The sequence below is a fragment of the Pagrus pagrus genome, assembly GCF_965226575.1.
Source record: "Pagrus pagrus genome assembly, chromosome: 13".
Lineage (NCBI taxonomy): Eukaryota > Metazoa > Chordata > Actinopteri > Spariformes > Sparidae > Pagrus > Pagrus pagrus.
Window position 1 is genome coordinate 12,842,993 of NC_140197.1, and position 20,732 is coordinate 12,863,724.

At 42.7% G+C, this 20,732-nt stretch overlaps 1 protein-coding gene across 1 annotated transcript in view; it reads right to left on the minus strand.

Annotated features, from left to right (window-relative positions):
* Positions 1–147: 147 nt before the first annotated feature.
* Positions 148–20,732, minus strand: part of llgl1 (LLGL scribble cell polarity complex component 1) — a 35,652-nt gene continuing 15,067 nt past the window's right edge. The window contains exons 3-24 of the mRNA XM_084370274.1: positions 19,261–19,342; positions 19,013–19,173; positions 18,773–18,919; positions 15,636–15,798; positions 15,343–15,478; positions 14,832–14,886; positions 14,153–14,307; positions 13,762–13,982; positions 11,873–11,940; positions 10,564–10,738; positions 9,370–9,474; positions 7,758–8,050; positions 7,433–7,583; positions 7,204–7,342; positions 6,780–7,093; positions 6,472–6,663; positions 6,287–6,359; positions 6,044–6,158; positions 5,221–5,285; positions 3,749–3,884; positions 3,576–3,658; positions 148–2,160 (exon numbers count right to left, since the gene is read on the minus strand). Of these exons, the coding sequence (XP_084226400.1) occupies positions 3,580–3,658; positions 3,749–3,884; positions 5,221–5,285; positions 6,044–6,158; positions 6,287–6,359; positions 6,472–6,663; positions 6,780–7,093; positions 7,204–7,342; positions 7,433–7,583; positions 7,758–8,050; positions 9,370–9,474; positions 10,564–10,738; positions 11,873–11,940; positions 13,762–13,982; positions 14,153–14,307; positions 14,832–14,886; positions 15,343–15,478; positions 15,636–15,798; positions 18,773–18,919; positions 19,013–19,173; positions 19,261–19,342 (3,025 nt within the window). The 3' untranslated portion in view covers positions 148–2,160; positions 3,576–3,579. The remainder of the gene's footprint in view (positions 2,161–3,575; positions 3,659–3,748; positions 3,885–5,220; positions 5,286–6,043; positions 6,159–6,286; positions 6,360–6,471; positions 6,664–6,779; positions 7,094–7,203; positions 7,343–7,432; positions 7,584–7,757; positions 8,051–9,369; positions 9,475–10,563; positions 10,739–11,872; positions 11,941–13,761; positions 13,983–14,152; positions 14,308–14,831; positions 14,887–15,342; positions 15,479–15,635; positions 15,799–18,772; positions 18,920–19,012; positions 19,174–19,260; positions 19,343–20,732) is intronic.

The window sequence follows — 20,732 nt, forward strand, 5'->3', positions numbered from 1 at the left end:
ATCGACACAGTGCAGCCTGTAGTGTTCCTATAATATTTCCATGATATTCAGTATGGTTAATAATTAATGTACCACAGACTGAGTGCGATGCTACGTCACTGGAGTTCCCTCCACTTTAAGTCCAAACCACACAGCAGACAATTCCCATAGAGAGAGTAAATAATTTTATTAACATTCACAATTCTTCATCAGCCAAAACGCTAAACGACCCGATTAAAATCCTACACACAAAACTGAACAACAAAGTAGAAACAAATTCATCTTAATTGTGGAATTAAAAAGGTAAATTGTGCCAGCTGTAGCATCAAAGGGTTAATTGTTTGTGTGTCAACCAGAGCACCGAAAGAAGCTAACACGAAAGTAAAAAAGCATTAACATGTTTCCTACCTGTTGAGCTACATTAGTTAATAGTGAGGTCCCTTTTTTCTTATATTTTGTTTTACGTGAGGTGATCGAAAAGCTTGAATACTGAGCGGTTTTTAGGCGACAGGTTCTACTTCTAACATTTCACTATCATCGGCTCGCTGTTGTAAACCTGTCTGCTGTAAACCTAGGTATAGATACTGTATATAGTTTTGTTTTTACACAGTAAAACTTAAAAAAAGGGTTAAAAATACTGGTGATGAGAAAGCTCTGCGTCTAACCAATATTACCCAGAATGCACCGATTCACAGAAACCCAAAAAAAAAAAAAGAAGACATCTCTCCTGGGTGCATCGTAGTACACAGTACATTACACTTCACCATTCAGACTCACTTTGCTTCCCTTGCCACACTTCCCTGAGTTCCGTCAAAAAGATTTCTGCGTGAGATGATGTGACATTAACAGAGGAGGGAGGATCGAACGACTCTTCATTTCACCACATCCTTCACCTTCATCCACGCCGATTTAACCAGACTAGAGCAGAAAACGATAAAATCTAACTTTAATGCCAAACGCTTATCTAAATTCACTACAGGCGTGTCGTACCATTAGACCTCCATTACACTCCCACCTCCTCCTCACGTGACACGAGGCCCAGTTTTGCATTTTTTTTGCCTGATGAAAACAGAATTAAGAGTTTATGGATGCATTTGCAACCTAGGCCATGCGTTTAGCAATAAAGGTTTCTCGAAAAAGTGTCAAAAATACTTCTGCTCTAGTCCTTAATACACAGTACCACCTTCGCCTCCCTCTTCACCAGCTGGGTCCCTTTAAAATCAAGTGAATTCTCCTCTTGTGTCCCCTGTTCTATATGTAAAATATCTTTTACTTTCTTCAAAAGCCATACAAAACATATTTAATAAAGCACCTTCATTATCCCAGCACTCAGTTTTTTTCTTCTTCACCAAGAGAGTAGACAGAGGGCTTCTTGATGTGCTTGTGTTGGCCCACTTATTTTGAAAACAGTTGATTTACACACCGCCACGCACAGGACGCAGGGTGAGGCAATTCAACTGCCCTTATTGGCACCTACGAGGGGAAGGATACAAATGCTACAGCCTTCAATACTCAAAATACTTCATTTACTCTCTAAAATGCTCCCTGTCAGTCTCTGCTGGATCTCCTCGGTTCATAAACACGGGTCTTTCACAGGGCTGTGGTGGAACAATCCAGCACATCCACGAGGAATCAACGAGCACACTTGGCGACTGCCGCTTCCAGTTCCAACTGTGCGGAAACCTCAGACCGATCCCAGCGCGCCACAAAACTGTGGATAGAAATGTATAAAACACAGAAACGTCACCGGGGAGTCTCCTTCGCAGAATGTTACAGTCCTTTCCTTGAAGGCTGAGCCGCAGTCACATCCTGTAACCATCAAGTCATGGGGGGGGGAGCCAAGGAGGAACAATCACACGGGAGCATCGAGCCAGACGACAGAAATTTCAGTTAAGGTCCATCCAGGCGCCACGCTGTGCTCAGTAGGCTGTCTCTGTCTCCGAGTGGGAGGCAACGTCATGTATCCAAAGTGGTTATAGGAGAAGATTTTGTTCTTCCAGTGGGAGGAATCACGACCAGAGTCTTTGCGGTTGTATTCTTTCCTCCAGGTTTGTGCCAGGCTGACAGGGGAGTACAGAGGGCTGGCTGGGGGGCTCCACAGTGGGCAGATGGGACAGAGATGTTTGTGGTCCAGCACTGAAATCCGGTCCATCCAGACCACCTGAGCCCCTCCCTGTGATACTGCAAGCAGAAGACAGGATGAGAAAAAGAGAACATCACTACCTTTACATGGCAGCAATGTTTGTTTCAAAGACTGACCACAGGGAGCAGAGCAGATAAATGATGTGAGCAATGACAACGGTATCTTCATCCTGCGTAGACTGATCAGACTGTAGCTTTATGCTAACACTTAGCACAACATGCTCACTGACAGTAGGTAGAAGTGGGTCCACCTTTGTGGCATTCTTCAAACTTTGACCTCAATTTCAGACTTTACCAGTCGTGTTTGTTTCGGTTAATGTCTATTGCTGCTCTTACTTTGTTGCCTTAAGAGTTAAAAAGCAAACAAACAGTTTGATCTAGGTGAAAATCTGGTGTTTGTGATGTGCAATTTTCTGATGTGTGACAGAATAATAAAAACATGACTGACAGATGAATCGATAATGAGCAAAAATATTTTCTGTCCCCCTGTAATTAACATATAACAAAATATTAATGACTAAAAATGAGTATTTCATAAATAAATAAACAGAATATCTTACAAATTTAAAATAAAGTCCAAGTACAGAATGTGCAGTTGAAGTGTATTATGTATAGTTTCAGATGTTTCCAGCAGAGGGCAGCAGAGAGCTTTGAAAATTAAGGTGTTGACAAACAGACTGAGCAGCGGAGACGTCAGTGACCACTGCCTCCTGATTTACGACTGCTGTGAGTTCAGACAGTCATGCAGCTAAATGGATGAGTGCAGTTAGAGCAGAGTACCGCAAACTTATAACTTTATACCGAGTAAATCTCCCACATTTCACTGCATTTAATGATTGATACTTCTTTGGTTTTTGTCTCAAAACCAAGTTACAGCTGTGATGATAATCTCCTTTTTCCAAATATCTCTTTTATAAAGAGAACACACAGGGTACATGTGCTGGTAACAGCCGTGTAAAAGCTGTGATCTGTATCGATCCTCGCAGTAAAGTTTAAGACTGCTCCAGTTTTGAAAATAAAGTAGCCTGTGCTACATCAGGATCAGTGACAGCTTGTCAAAAGAAAAAGAGACAGAAATTAGAAGTGAATGTGATGAATTAAAACTTGCACAGTGAATAAAGAGGCTACACAAATTAGCCCCGGGCCATCGCAGTACAGTACAAAGAAAGTGAAAAACAGCCTGTTGAAATGGCCTCGATGGAGAAGGTTTGTGCTCACAGAGCGGAGGGAAACAGAGTGGAGAGCTCGTTATTGGAATGCAGCGCTAACACAGAACAACTCTTTGATGTTTGCGCACGCTGGACTAGCTCCATTAGAAACAGGTGTGTGTTTGAGCAAGTGTGAGCTCCTGCATCTGCTCATACTGGTGTGTTTGTGCAGCTTCAGGAGGAATATACATAATTCGAACTGTTGTAAGTACCTCACCTGTGTTTGTGTTTGTGTGTGTTTCTAACCTGTTCAGTTAATGAGGATACCAGTCGAGCGTCCCTCCTCCTCTTTTATGTTCTTTAGGTTGTTCTCTGCCTCGTCCACAGTGCTGCACAGCACACACACAAAGCACAAGTTAATTCTTGTCTTACAAGGTGGGGAGTATATTCAAAACATTTTTTAAAAAGTGTGCGCCTACGTTAGAAAATCCCTGACGTCCTCCACAGTCAGTTCTCCGGTGGAGTCGAGGGTGAGATCAGCACAGCTGAGGGGGGAGTCCAGCGGGGTGTCCAGGATGGGAGAGGACAGGGCGCTCGGAGGCTCTTCTGTTTGCCCTGTGGGGGAGAAGCCACAGAGTGAGCAGCTGCAGCAGGCTTCTACTTCTGAGTGACTGATTGTGTGGTGCTGCACTCTAATTGGCTCTGAAAAGTTTCCAACTAATGTGGGATTGAGTGAATAAAATGTTGGCAAAGCAGTCTCAAAACACTTCATCACAATTTAATTAGACAGAAGATTCAATGAAACCATCTTTTATACCCTAACAATGTATCTGAATGTAATAAAGATGAACAAAAGCAAAGAGTTGAGCTGCACTTGGAGAACAAATAAAGAAGACTGACATCTCTCTGTAGTTTTTATCTTCTCATAGTTCAAGAGTCCACATATTTCTTGCATTAGCCCGTTTCTACAAATCCGGTTTCTATCACTGAAAGTTGCTTTAAATCAATATTCATATCAATAATAGGGCAAAAGACTTTCTGTAATGTGAAAGCAGTAAAAAGGGGAAGGTTGTAGTGACAAACCCACAGAAACGAATCACCTAATTCTGCACTTCCCTCAGCTCTACAAAGCTTTTTAGCATCTTTCAGGTCATTGTTTTGATTTTCTGGGCCACCATTTTACTGTTCTGTTTCACTCTCACAACTGTACACTACCTGCTCATCACCAAACTGCAGCCAAGCAAAGTCACTGGTGAAACTTTAGCAGCTAAACAGTCAGATTTTTCTCCTCAGGAGTTGGTAGAGACCTTGAAGCAATTCTTCAGATTCAACACAGCTCCTTCTGGAGCCAGACTTAATTCAACTCTATACACATACGTAGTAGCAATGTACTACGTTCTTTTTTGTTATCTGAGACAGAAGAGCTAAAGGAATATGAATCTTTTAAAAACACATTTTCAAAAGAAGTCAGCACCAATCTTGTCTATGAATTCCCTTTTCTGTTAAACCAAACAACGATCAAAAGAGATGTCTTTGAAGTCTTTGAAATCTGGGTTTTCTCCTACAAACAAACATTATGGATGGTGAATTAATGTTTACAATATTCTAAAATGAACATTCCGTGTTTTCTTCATGAAGAGTTATTAAAGCGAGTGTCAGGTGAAAGGCCCACTAGGACATAAACAAACCCTACTCTGGTCTCCACAACAACCATCATTTCCTGCCAGGGAAGGAGGTGCTGGGCAGGAGAGGCAACTGGGGCATACTGAATGGTTGTCATGGAGACCGGAGGGGGACCCCTGCAAGGCCTCCTCGCAGTTTAAGAGGTTCAGAGGGAGAAGAGAGAGTGATGAAGAGGAAGAATAGACAGGGGAGAAATAACAAGTGAGGGGGAGGAGTGTGTGTGTGTGTGTGTGTGTGTGTGTGTGTGTGTGCGCGCGTTGAGACCTACCCTCAGCCTGACCCATCTGGTTCTTGTGGGTTCCGTTGGCCTGTGGCTGCGTCGTCGTACCATCGCTGAGGAGACATATGAGCATGCACCATTTGCTTTGGCAGTAGCTGGAGTAATAATAAAGCAATAACAGTGAAAGTATCATTTCTCTGGTTTCACAGGCTGCCGATAGCCTCGAGCCAGTGGTGTCCCATGAGACAGCGTTATGAACAGTAGGTTTAGTGGTTTCCAATGTGGGGTCCAGAGACCACCAACAGTCCTTGACAGGCTTACAGTGGGTCTTTGGAAAATGTTGCATATCAATGAGCCTTGAGCCAAACCTGGTTTTATATGATTTGAATCAAGATGATCCAGTTAATTGATTTTTCAGGTATTTATTTTACTGGATTAGCCAACAACAGATTTATTATATTTATTATATATAGTTGTTACTTGCAGCTACTTATAATCTATATGGAAGAACGGAAGATGTGTCCTAATAAAAGGTCATATTCTTGTACAAATGATTATTTTCAACGCTAATTAATTTGTTGATTATTATCACAATTTATAGATTAGTTCAGTCAACAGAATGTTAATACATTTAGGACTGCTGGTTTGACAAAAGAAGCAATTTGAAGTTGTCATTTTGGGCACTGGCAAATGAGCATTTTTCACATTTTTAATCAATTAATCATTGGTTGCAGCCGTACAACAGTCCAAAATCCAAAGACTCTTCATTTACTTCTCTACTCTGATCGACTAATTGATGAATCGACTTCATATTATATTATGTAAGGTGTGTGTGTGTGTGTGTGTGTGTGTGTGTGTGTGTGTTTGTTACCTGGCAGGTGTGGGCTCCAGCGGCCGGTCCAGCTGAACAGAGCAGAGTGGTTCAGTGATGACCTTGGCAGACAGAGAGAACCTCTCGTACTCTGAGGGGGAGATCAGGTAAAAACCTGCTTGGGAAAACAAGAGAATTAGACAGTTACAATACAAACACTCTCCATCTTGCTGTGACTTTCAGTGCCTGAATGGGACATTTTCAGTTGGGTTTTCAGCACATTTCCAAGAGTGTTTTCCTCACCCTGTCCGTTCTTGGTGAAGACGCAGGATGCAATGCCGCTGATGTCTTCTTTACGAATGCAGTCGTAGCGTACCTAGACACAGAAAATAGATATTTCATAATACATCATGAAAATTCAGTTAAAAAAAAGCACAAATACTGTCCAGATTAAACTCTCCCAACACACACATGCATACAAACCTTACCTGTGGTCGGAGGGCAGGTATGTTAAAGAGGTGCATGTCGCCCAGGTTGGTCAGACAGACCAGTGTGTGTTCGCTGTAGTCTTCCTGAGCTGTGGAGCTGAAGGCCACCAGGGCCACCTTCCTCACCCGACAGCCTTCGTGTGCCGTTAGCTTGAACTTGGTTTTAGCGCTCACCTTCGGGAGAGAGAACACCTGGGGAGAAAGCAGAGTAGAAAGATTTAGATCTGTGACATCATCGGTCTTTGACAGTAGATGTAAAATATGAAACAAAATGAAAAAACATACATTATAATACAGGTTATCTTTACCTTAAGCTGCTCCTCTGAGGCGATTAGCACAGAGTGAGCGTTGGTCATATCTGGCGCGATGGCGAGGTCCTGCGAGGCTTCGTATGGGTCCGGCAGTGGCTTCCCCCGGCCGTCCAACACGCAGATGGACACCACGGGGGCCCTGTGCATCAGCTGGATTTCTTTACCTAACACCGCCTCCACACACACGCTGCTCTCGCCAGCTCCGCCACGCTCGCATGCGCGCCCCGAGCCCACGCCAGGCACTTCCAGAGCGTAGGCGTACACACTGCCCGAGTTGGTGCCTGCCCAAAGCGTGGGGCCGTGGTGTGTACCTGGTGGATACAGCAAATGGAGTTAGTGCTGTGGAAATTATATGAAAATGCTGAAACAAGGCTGCATTTTTCCACATTTACTTGATATTCTCATGAGTAAGTAAACACACCGTCGCGTAGAAAGGTATCAGCGAAGCAGAGACATCGGACAACTCCTGACAGCGAGTCGTCCGCTGACCGCGGTTCAATCCTTCGCTGTACCGGTGCCACTTCCTCCTGCTCCGCTAGAGCAGCGTTGGCCTCCTGGACCTGCACATAACACAGTCACAAACACACAACTTAATTCAGTCTGGATGTTCTGTATGGCGCTCTTACTGCCAAAGAGAGACTGTCACTGACCTTGCTGGTGGGTGTGGTGATGGTGCGTTTCTTCCCCGACACCCTGCTCTTACGGATGCGTCTGAAGCTCTGTCGTAAGGACTTTTTCAAGGACTTGACTCTGGACAGGGGACCCTCCATTGCCAGGGAATCATTAGGGTGCAGGGTACACCTAGCGGGACATAAAGAGCAGCAAGGTGATGCTTTCAGGATCACAATATGGCAGAAGTTTATCTGTGCCAGTAAAAAAGCTAGTAGCAGGGCTTTCATATACAAATGTGTATACTATGTTCCAAAAACCTTAATTTTTTGACTTGTAAACAACAAAAATTACAAAAATAATAACCTGGCCAGCACAGCATTTCGTCTGTGGTAGTCAAACAGGCCGAATCCATGACTCGTCCCAAAGGAGATCAGGTTCCACTCGGCATGCAGCGCCACTGCAGTGACGGACGCTGGAGGAAGGCACTGCACCAGCACCAGTGGCTGGAAGCCTGGAGGGAAAGGGGCGGGTTTAAGGCGCGGCTCCAGCCTGTCATGGCCCTTCCAGGTGAAGCCCTCCCTGTCCTGCAGCAGATCAACCACCGACACGTCCACCAAGTGGTCCGAACGCTCGTCACTCAAACCCAGAACGATCACCTGGTGAGACACAGGAGGGGAAGAAACATCATTGCTCATTTTTTATTTAATTACCCATTTCTATATATATGAGTATCAAAGAATACAAGAGAAATCTGACACTTGTCTTGTTTGACACAGTTTTTCCAATAATTAGGGCATTAAAAAGATCAAATCCCTCATCCTTATAAACAAGCAACAGTATGGGAAGTAATAACTTGTTAAGTTATTAAGAGCTGGGCATTTATCCATCAGTGAGCTGTACTTTTTGCTCTCTATACTGCTCAAAGAGTGTAAATATCCCTTTATCAGGAAGTAGTTTTGGGATATTCTTAATGCGCTGTAGTCCATAAAAAAAAAGCATAATATGAATATTTATGGGATTCATCCATATTCATGGTCACCTGAAGAAAAAATGCTAATGTTACAGATCCCCTAACCTTTCCTCTAGCACTACTGTCAGGCCTGATCCTCCACTTGTACACAGAAATGTCTAAACCTGAAGGGGAGAAGAGGGAGTGAAATGTATTGAGCACATACTCCACTGGGAATGAAAACTTTTCAATACTTTCAGCTTTCTTCTAGCATCACCCTTAGCCAAAATTTCAACTTTGCAAACAAAGATATCTCATAATTGAAGAAGGCTGAGTGCAGTGAGATTAGTTAAGCACACTGATGCTCCCATAAGGGTGAACCCGGTTAGTTCAATCAACATTCTCAACCCCAACTACCACAAAAGCTACACAAGAAAAACTGTCAGCTGCTATGGCAACGGCGACGCACGAAGATGCAGCGGCCGGTAACATTTTTGTTTTTTTAACCGTCATTTTTTTCAGCTTTGTTGCTGAAACATGCACTGCCCATGACAGGAATGCAATTTCATTTGAGAAGAAAGCACTTTTTTTGGATTAAGAGCAGCAGACTTTGAGACAATCACTGCCCATTATGTCTTTCGACCATCCAACCTGACTGGCCGGACTGCCCCAGGGAGTAAGAGAGTCGGAATAAGAGCCAAGGTAATTGGCTTAACGTTGCTCCTAGCTAATGTCCGGTCACAGGACAAGGAAATGGACGAATGGGACTAATTTGGCTGGCCATATAACGTGAAATCAGAGACCTGCCTCTACCACAACATCCCGAATCAAGATGTTGCACTGGATGGGCGGACTCTGTTCTGAGCAGCCACAGTTAACAGCAGTTAGCTGTTACTCTGGCCTACAAATATAAAACAGCCTCTATCATACAAACAAGTGTATTTCGTCTTCTAGAAATTACCTGAGGTGTATCATAAGACAATGCTCAATAGATTTGCTTGTGTGTAGCCGGATGTACATCTTTACCTGTCCAGCAGTTCCAGCCACCACCAGCTTGTTGCTGTATTTGCACAAACTGATCTTCTGGATGCCAAGCCTGGGGTCATCACTGTACGGGTCAAAACAGCCCACCTACACACACAAAAACACACAAACACATTAGACGATACTGCAAAGATACATATGAAGAAACACTCAAGGGTAAGGTTTCATTTTCTTGTGGTCACTTGTCCTAATCAGAGACAAGTTTTGTCTCATAAATCTACATATTAGATCTCAACTGACCAAACAAATGAATTAGAGGCAGACTGATGTCAACATGCCCTCATGAAGCGCCCCCTCCTTCCTCTACGCTCTGACAATCCCCCCCTTTCCCAACTCAGCAAAACACGTGCATTAATCTGTCTCTCACACACAGTAGGAATGCCAATAGAAATCCCTCTCATATGGGAGTTGTGTCTTGGCAGAACAAGGAGTAGGAGCAGTTGGTCACTAACACACACATATGCACAGAAAGAGTGGGCTGATGGGTCTGGTTTTCATTACAGAGAGAAAAAAAGAGAAAGGCTCTTCATCCCATATGAGGGCCACATTCCTGAACATGCAGCTCTGTTACCACAGGAGACATGAGGAAAGGTGGGGGGAGAGAAGGAGTGAAAAGAAGGAAAAGACAAGTTCAAGAGGAGAAAATGAGAGAGACTCCAGGCTAATTTGATCAATTTTCACTGTTAAATGTATCACTCAAGATTAGCTTCCATTTTTTTTTATCCATAATTGATCCCAGCTTATCTTTGTCATCCAGTGGAATTAAATATTCATCGAGTGTTTCGCTTCGTGACCCATCTCCACTTCCTGTCAGCAATCTACCAAAGCCGAGCCACTCAGTCAGATTCCCCTGACGTGAAATTCTGCCACTGATGCTGAATCAGTTCATTTAAATTTAAATCAGTGCAGAAAACGGGCCGTTACAACAGAATCAGACTGTGGTTCCTTCAGAGTCAAGTTTTAATAACAGGAACAATGGGGTGGGTCTGTCTGCAAACCAAACACATGAAAACAACCAGATGAGAAAATTAGGCCACAGATGTACCGTTACAGGACTGACTGTGCGTGTGTGTGTAAAACACAGATTGTTTTAATTCCCACAGCCTGTAAAATACGATCCTGTTCCTGATCTCTGGAGGACAGGCTCTTACTTCATTTCACCTCCTCAGTTCTCACCTTCCTAAACGGTGGCCATTCCTCCTCCTGCTGCATGTCGGGGTCGTTGCTAGGGTCCTGGGGATCGTCACAAGGGTCACAGTCAGTGTGGAAGACGTTGGCCGTGCTGAGTTTGTACAGCGGGGTAAGAGCCACGCCTGAGGCATCCCAGAAACGCACTGTGCCGTCTTCATGCCTGTAAAACACGCAAAATTTAAAGAAAAAATTCTACAAAAATATCATATTTTATGTCAAATCAATTAAGACTGTGCAAGTCTTCGTGTGCACATGAGAGACTGGCATGTTAATGCTCGGATCTTAATTGCTGCTAATATTTGATTTCTTCGGACTGGTCATGTATACAGAGAGTTGCCAGTTTATTAGATACACAAAGCCACATTATAAAAGGTGCAATACGCAAGAATTTTAGTGAAAAACATTTTAAAAATATACTAAAATTATCAACAGAATGATAAGAAACAACAGTTTTGATGTTATTAACTTTATGTTTGTATTGCAGATATCTACGACATAAGTTAGCATGCTAACCAGCTAGCACTGGCCCATCCCAGTTCAAAGCTCCTGTGCTATTGGTGTAAACCCCCACCAACCAACCCAGTCCAGACCGCTAGCTGCAGTTATAAGTGAGCTAACTAGCTAATGGAGGCTGTAGTTAGCAGCTGTTAGCGGTTACTCCTGCTCTCTGCAGATTCACAAGCAGACAGGAACGCCTCTTTATGTAATTCCCTGTCCGGATTGGATAAACTGGGCAAGGATAGCAAAAAATGTATTTTGTATTTTACTGCATGAGCAGGAGGAGGAGAGACATGGGTTACTGAACACTCTCTAACAGTGAACTGTTGGTATATAGATCTTATTAATACTTATTTTGATTAAAATGTATAACTTACAGCAGCTTAACCTATATCAAGTTTGGTTTAAACTTGTAGTCCCCAAACTCCAGTCAATCCAGCTGTTTCATCTCCTTCACACTGTTGTTTCTTAGTGCGTTCTATGCCAACACTAGCTCTGCTAAACATCTGCAGACGGCAACATTCTGCCAACCGTCCCAGGACTTCCTTACTTCCACAGCAATGCTGACAAATTCTGGCTTCAGTTTCAGAACGAGTCACAAGCAGATCCAGTTTCATACAGGATATCCATGCAGCTCACATCAGAAGTGAAAAAACGTCCTCATGCAGCTTTTAGTCATTCCACTTACTAGAAAGCAACAGATCGGTGCCAGGTTTGTGTCATGAAAGAAAAATAACTGGATCCACCTGCAGTGTGGACACAGCCTGTGTGTTTAGAAATGTGTGTGTGCAGATACCCTGTCAACAGCAGCTCTTGTTGCTTGGGTGGAGGTGCCAGGTTTTTCCCTCCGCATATGGGCCAACTCTGCACAAACCAGACCAAGATTGGAGAGAAGTTAGAACTCCATCACTGAGAGGAACATTTCCCTAACCCTTTCCATCTGATCATAACCTCAGCTCAAACTTTACTGGCCCTGACACAAAGGCATGCCCTCATGGATAAGACTGTACACATTCAACTCACACTGCTTTTGTTGACTTTGCTCTGTTGCAGTGCCAGTGTCTCTGGTCTGGCCTCGCACACACAGACAGACAGAGAAGATTTACGAGTGTACCAGCTGTGTGTGTGTGTGTGTGTGTGTGTGTGTGTGTGTGTGTGTGTGTGTGTGTGTGTTAGTCTAATCTGCCACTGATCAAACAGCTGATCTGGGCTACAAAGCCTTTGCAAAGCCTTTAACTGCCTACACCTGCTCTTAAAGTTAACACTAGCAGCAGGCTGATGGTCACACTCCTGTCGGTTTCCTCTGAGCTGCCAGCCTGTGAGTAATAACACCCATTTAACTGCAATATCCTTTACTTGGATCAATTTAAAAACATCACTCATTTTACAGTTTATACAAGGCAGCGGCTGAGCCATGATATGACACCTAACAGGCATTTGACAGAAATCCAAATAAAACACTCCAGCCACTGAGGATGCCGGTTTTTCTATGTACAGTATGTACGTATACGCTGATTAGAGTTGATAGTGTTACATTTAAAGCATAAGCAGCTTGGCAGTTGGCCATACTCTGGTTAAGTTGTTCTCAGGTTAAGCTGCTTAGACAAATTTCCTGTCATTTAATACACCCACTGGCTTGAATAAACCAATTTACAGAATAATCCTGTCGTTCATAGTGTCCTGCCAACAACTGACCACCATTAACAAGGTATCAAAAGATGCTGCGGTTGAGGAACAAAGGACCCAAAGAAACAGCCATTTTTTTGACTGTGCCATGGATTTAAAGAAATTAGAGGATGTGCTTTTACGTTCAAAGCACCGTTAGACTGGATTCATTTGCCTAACTCACTCAGAGTGATTATATCTTTGCTTTGCTTCTTTGCTTTTAGTTTCTAGGTAGATTAAGTACTGTGACATTGTATCAGAAGAATTAATTTTGTTTAGTTCTCCTACATTTTGTGCAGATGAAGCTTGTAACAGAGATGTAGTGTGTGTGGGATTGTGAGAGAGCCCGTATGTGTGGGTTCTTATGATTCCCTTCTGATTGTTTTGTGTTGTTTGTATTGTTAAATGTATTACTTTTATTAATGCATTGTTGTTTTTTGGTCAAATGCCTGTAATTTCCTTATTTACTTATTATATATATTCCTTATTTCTGTTCGAGAGCCCCCTTGAAAACACGATTCTGCATCTCAATACATGTAAATGATACCAAAGTCTTTCATTTTTTTCTGCAATACAAGACTTCATTGAACATAAATTAAAAAAAAATAAAGCCTCCTGTCGACAGCTGTTGTAAATGAGCATCTTGCTATAAAAACTGTTAAGTGCATGATTGTATGTTGCAGCACCAATGCTACTGTTATGTCCATGTCAACTAAATAAAGTTAACTAAACAAAAAATAGCAAGTCAACCACAAAGTCTCTGCGTCTATGTAGGATAAAGACATAACAGTCTGAATATGTAGTTATTTTTGCTTCTCCAAAAAGCATTGTATCTAATCAAAACTTTCATATGGTCAGATAACGGGGGTTTACAATTTTTTTACATAAACTTACTTAAGTTAATTGTTTAAGATCATAATACTAAATAAGAGTAATTACAACATATTTAAAGAGTACCAGCAGCTACAGAAAAAGGAATTTAATCAAACATTTAAACTGTGATGGCAGAGTGCTTCTTACCCCGTGTGCTTGTTGTCGACCCTGCTGTGCTTTGCCGGCGTTCACCAGCCTCTCCCAGAGTTTGGGAGGGACGCTGGAGATGTGGAAGGAGCAGGTGATGGCTGAGGAGTGGAGAGGAGCCAGGTAGGGAGTGGGAAGAGAGGGCCAGCCGGCAGTCTGGAGGTCTATCACAACCAGCTCCTCTTCCAGTAATACGACCAATGCAGATGGCTCGTCGAACTCTGTAAAAAGAGAGACGAGACAGAATATGAAACACGGATGCCCCTAAAACATTTAGAGTGTATTAAATTTTTGATACAAGAGCTAGAAAAAAAAGGGGAACTTAAACTCTTGAATCAAAGCAGAGAAAACCCTGTCAGAAATCCAAAATGAATGTTGGCCAGCTCCTGACCTTTCTCCTGCTCTATGCTGTGGACAGTGAAGAAGTCAATGACTCTTGATGTGAAGTCGAGAGTGACATGTTCCTTGTCCTGTTGGATGGTCAGACAGTGGCGGTCACCGTAGCTGGCTCTGGGCATCCCTCCGCTGTATAACAACACTGGAGATCTGAAGCGAGGCACGCAAAAAAGTGTTTTTATTCGCGTCAATTTTATATCTCATCCAGAACAACAAAGAGGGCATATTTCAGATATAATTATGCATCATAATTTAACATTTTTTTATTCATGGACTGTTTTAAAGAATACACTTCAGTCATTCAAAAATATGGGTAAAATTTTGACTCTAAAATTACCACTAGCAGTACAAAATCTCTTTATTTTCTTTTGTAAACTACTACATGAATGAGTTCTTGATAAGAAGCCAATTTCTTGTTGATTTTTTAAATAGTGTCTTGCTTACTGCGGCTTTTTTTTAAAGCACACAACAACTTTTGGATTTACTGGGACAAAATCCAGGTGAAAATTTACTTAGAGACAGAGTTTTTCATTTGTCTTCATAAAGACAAATGAAAAACGTCTTGTAAATAATAAAAAGAAAAGACGGGTGTTTATATTTATTAGCACTGTGATCCAAAATGACTGCAGGAATCAAATGCACTGAAAAAAGGACAAAATAAATCACTGACTCACCCCGTCTGTGTTGTCCTCCACAGGATCTTGTTGATGGCCTTACAGGGAAATGGACCTGTGACAAACAAACATGAACAAAAAACATCACAGAGTCTTTGGTCAGACTAAAATGAGAGGGTCGAAGAAAGAGAAAAAATAAGGGTTTAATATGGTAGCCCTGAGGGTCAAAACACAACATTTCACAAAACACAACAGGGCCACCGCAGATCAGAGAGAGAAAGTGTTTAAAGCTTCAACTTTTCTACCTTTTTTCTGGCTCATCGTCATCACACTAATTCCGGCCATAATAATGAGTCACCATGAGTCACAATATGTCAGCAGTCACGGCTCATTAAGCTATTGTCAGTCACTGGACGCAAGTCTTTATGGAGGAGACCTCGACCTCTACCCGACATCGATGACACCACTTAAACATGCCTCAAACAGACATTAGCTGGGAAATACAAAGGAGGTGTCTGTATGTGTGTGTGTGTGTGTGTGTGTGTCAGTGTGTGATGTATGCACTTCTCACCATATGGGATGGTGGAGGACACTGGCTGGTGATTGCAGGTGTTGCCATTAGTAACAGCCCACACAGAGTAGCCTCCATCGTTATGAGAACTGACAAACAAGTTTCCAGAGCGTTCCCACACCAGGCTCTCCAGCTGCTGCAGGGGGGAATTACACATACACACACACAGACTAGTACATACGGAGCCACCAGAACAGGTTGTAAAAGTACTTCATTGTACCAGCATGAAAAAAATCACCATGCAACATTGTCAGTAAGAAGAAACACTAAACTCTGCTCTGTAAACCAGGTACCTGTTTGCCCAGGAAGAGCTGCTCAACCTGACGTGTGTTCAGATCCCACAGGACCACCAGGCCCCGGCTGTAGCCAATCAGAATCTTCCCTGGCTGCTGGGGATGTTCCTGTAGCGATTCCACTGGCCCCAGGGATTTCCCACATCTGTAATCATCTGGCAGGCTGGGAAAACAAAACATTACCCATTATCCCACATCTGTAGCCCGTTTGTAACTCGGCGTGCTATAAATTACACATGTCTGTGGGTCAGAACGAGGTGAAATAATTGTCTGCGAAGGAGTCTGTCACCTTGACGGGGCATAAAATGATTAATACTGACAGACTGAAGGTGGAGCCACAGTCAGAGAAACACTTTGAACCAGAGATTATGATCTTTTTTTCCCCATTTACATCGATTATTACATACATACTGTAGGTCATGTGATGACTAAGGTAGTGTGTTTAATGTACATAATTAGCCATGTTAATTTAAATGCCTCGTTTAGACTTGGACTAGGAGTCACACATTCAGACTTTTTGAAAAGTTAGAGGGATGATACAAGAAGTGGAGGAAAAATCGGAGCATACTGATAATCTTGTTGATAAAAAGAACATGGGGACTGGAGGGCAAAACACAAAACAACCCAAAGCAAAACTCCAAAAGTGATTAACCTTATGTATAATATAATCAACACCTAGCTCAAACCATCTGTATAAACTATAACATCACCACAGGCTGCTCTTCCAACAACAACAACAACAACTTCAAGCTGGAGCTGAGCTGCTAGACATTCCTCTGAGGCAGCGGAGGAATGTAGAGCAGGACACACCCTCGAGATGTCAGAGGATTCCCTCAGCGAACGACGGGGAAAAGAGGGGGTGAAGACAGGAGAAGAAGAGAGGAGAGGAAACAGCAGAGAGAGAGATGGAGAAAACGAAAAACAAACAAACAAAGAGTGATGGAGGAGAGTGAGGTATGCAGCTTCCTGGTCTCTTTGCTGCTGATGAGGCAGCAAAAGATTGTCGCAAAAGTGATAGCCAGGCTGTGTGACACACACACACACGCACACACGCACACACGCACACACGCACACACGCACACACACACACACACACACACACATACACTCTTCTGACTGCTTTGACTGAGGAAGATCCTCTCCGGAAGCACAGAGGCAGAAACATTACCGACAAAGCATTCCATTGTGTCCGTCTCTCCGTTCACAAGTATTTTTAGGGAATCCAGCATCCTGCTACAGAGTCCTGGTGATGAGCCTCTGTGTGTGTCTGTGTGTGTCTGTCTTTGTGTGTGTGTTTGTGTGTGTGCACGTTGGAGATTCAGCTGAAACACTTCCCCAACCGGAACACCGTGTTTTGGCAGCCGGTACAAAGCCTCACTGTCTAAAACCTCCCCTCTTTTACACACACACACACACACTCACACACACACATACACACATACACACAAGCCTTATCAGGGCTCTCGTTAGGCCTCAGTTCTGCCCACTTCCCTAAACAAGCCTAGTTAATGAGGGGTTTGGCCGACCAGTCAGACAGTCACAGAGGAACGAAAAAGCAACACAACAGCAGCTCTGTGATGCTCTGCCAGTGCTTCGACACAGGAATGCAGAGGAAGAAGGCTGCAGCATGAAGAATAAAGAAACACTACAGAGAGCACGTTTGTTACACGCAGATTATTTTACCACCATGGTGATGTGTCGTCATCACATTAATATACACAAAACTGCAGTTTGTCCTAAAGATCTGTGTCTATGCTCACACCGAGTTTTGCTCTAGTTCACTGCTGAACTCTCATACATGGCTGCACACACTACACTGCATGATTGTTGAGGGACTGGACAAAATACCAGAAACGCCACACAATATATCAGCCCTGTAGTAATACAATTACATATCTTTCAATCAGTGTTGGTACTGATCTATTTGTGACCACGGCTCCTCTTTGTTTAAGCAGTTTTCCAGTGTTTTGGCATATTATGAATTATGAGCCATTCCCCTTTGCTTCATTATGTAAGCTTGTTTAGAACTGATGCATCAGCAATTCCCACAGCTATTTACAGGGGCAGCTGATTGATTCAGATTAAGCCTCCTGAGTCAGCTTCAAAGCTCCTGAGAACTTAAGTTTTTAAAACTTAAGTTTGTGTTAATTATTGTAAAACAAAACCAGAAACAAGCAAACAGATTGAGATTGTATATGTTGAGATTGAAAAGAAATATATTTTAGAAAACTGTCCTTAAATCAAATGTTGCTAAATCCTGGTGCACAGAGGTATGTGACATGAACTTGAACTATGCAACTCAGCCCCGCCCACTTCACACTAGCGAGAGCAGATGAAAACATAAATATCCTACAGAAATCTCTGATGTGAAAGAACCAAAACTGCCGTAAGTCCCCATCACGTTAAGTAAGAATCTGATAGAGAAAATAGGTTTTCAGATCCCTAAAATGAAGTCAACATTTTTGCAAGCGAGTTGGCGACGCAACGGCAGAAAAGAGGCAAGGACACTGCTGCTTTTTAAGGTCAACTTCACCGATATTTACTGCCCTGTACTGGATTGTATTTTATTGTATCCACCCGTTTTTCCTCCCAAAAACATCTGTTCAAATTCTTCCCAAGATTTATTGTACATATCTAATGCTTTTTGTGCCAATTTTCAGTTAATAGCACCATTATCTTCATCCGATTCAGCACTACTCACACTCGCCAAATCCAAAAACTTGTATTATTTATTGTGACTTAACAAACTGCACTGAGAATATCATTTTTCTGTTTCACAGTACGTGATGTCCCTTGCTGTCTTTCCTCTACTCTCCAAACACTGGTCAAGAGATTTGACCGTTCTCATGGTCCCTGAACCACATGACCCTGACATGCCTGCTGCTGCTGCTGCCGGGGTCAAGAGGGATATTTATTCCTTCATGAATGTGTGTGCCCGACCTGCTCAGCTGGAGCTGTGAGTGCAGGAAACTGGAGTGTTTAATGTTTAAAGGAAGACATACTGGGAAGGATAGAGAGGAGGGTAGAAGACTGAGTCAAGAAGAGAGTTTTAGGCAGAAAAGGGGAGAAACTACACGACTTTTCCATTCATAAGTTGAGCTTTGCTTTCTGTGAAGTCATTTACAAGACAGCCTCACCTTTGCGTGATCTGATCCTGGAGCAGCGTCTGGCTGTCTTTCAACGTGAGGCGGGGCAACTCTAGGAAGTACACGCCCCCTCCCTCTGTTCCAATGCAGAGCAGGTCACATGACCTCAGCAAGAGGAGGACAGTCACCCGAGTGGCACTGAGAAGAAGAAGAAGAGGAGGAAGAGAGGGAAGAGTCACTTTGAAGCAAAAACATGATGAAGATCTAAAAACAGTATTAACATTAATATACCTGCAGCTCTCAATGCCAGGTCGTCCTGGGAGGCTGTAGCTGCTCACTTCCTGTAGACAGACTACGCCCTCTTTCTTAACCCCGCCCACCTCTCTTGGGGGGCCAGCCACCAGCTCCCACAGGTAAATCGTGTTGTCGTCCAGCAGGGACAGGAGGCGGCCCTATCACAGAGCGAGGCAAGCATCAGCATCACAACATCACTCTCGTCACGGTCTTTCCAATCAGAAAATAAGTGGTATGGAGCTCACCTGTCCAGGCAGGAAGTGGATCTGTGTGACAGCAGTGGTGTCTCTGTGTAGTCCTGTGAATTCCACACCGGGGGCCCCGTAGCTGCGAGGGTCCCGTCAAGGAAATTCATAACAAAGCAAACTTTTACAGTGTACAATGACAAGACTCCACAGCCAGCCAATAATTTAGTCTAACCACTTCTACGCTGCAAGAGTAGTTGTTCCAGAATCAGAATAAGGTGTATTGCCTGTAAGGAATTTGCCTTGGTATATGAGTGCATAATAATAAACAGAGTACAAGAAAGTATAAAAAAATATCATAGCAAATACAGAAAATCAAGAAGCATAAACAAAAAACAGAACACCACATGAAAAATACATATATATAAATGCAAGAGATGTACAGTTTTATGCAGGAATGAGGAAAATATTGGCAAAGGAATGTGCAAAAGCTCACACTATTATTTAAAGAGTATCTGCATTATGCAAGATACAGTCCAAGAGATTTGAGGTAAGGGTAACACATTTGGCCCTGTGTGTAGAGCGTGGAGGGAGGTATGAAAGATGTACTCAGTAGTACAACTACAGTTTTTCCCACTGAGTGTCATTTCATGTACAGTCTAACAACACGTGGACGAACAAGACTGAATGTCAGAAAATGACATCACTTTACTGCAATGCAGCCTTTCAAACCAGAAAAAGCCAACACTTATGCCATATATAACAGTATCTAAATCTAAGATGATATATACTCATATCATGATAACCATAGAATAATCAAAATATTGCCTATTATAACCTATTATCACAATATCTTTGACCTAATACATCAGTATTGATAATGTGATGTTGGAAGCATTTATTGTTCATTTTACACATTAACAAAATGTAGCACATTACAGAACTAGGAACAATGTTTATATATCAACACATACTGTAAATCTGCCACTGTCATGCTGTGTTCACCACCTCCTCTTACTGGATAAAATCCAAAAGAGAAACACGATAGGAACAATAATGGTATTAAAATATGCATTACTTGTAAGTTAGGACAGTTTCAAAGTTTTCTTCAGAGCTTTTTCTTTTCAAATAGAGACTGAATTAAAATGTGTGACTGGGAGGACAGAGTGCAACACCATGAACAGTTAAACTAGCGATTCTGAGCTGTAAACCAGAAGAAACACTCTGGTTAAGTGTAATAGTAAGGGAGAAATTAGAACGCTATAACAAAGCTCATAGCAATTACCAACACCAGATGACGCAGATGCCCAAAACCACCACTCTGTATGTGTGCGTTTGTGTGTGTAATCAGCGACAATCTACACAGAGTCCTATCTTTATAGTCCAGTAAATGAAGCTAGAGCTGATAAAATAAAAGCTATACTCAAGACGCCATGGACAGGACTAGGCTAAATTGGTCTGAACTGCAAATTAGCGCACACACACACACACATAAACACACACACTAGCAGCTACACACATACACACTTGTG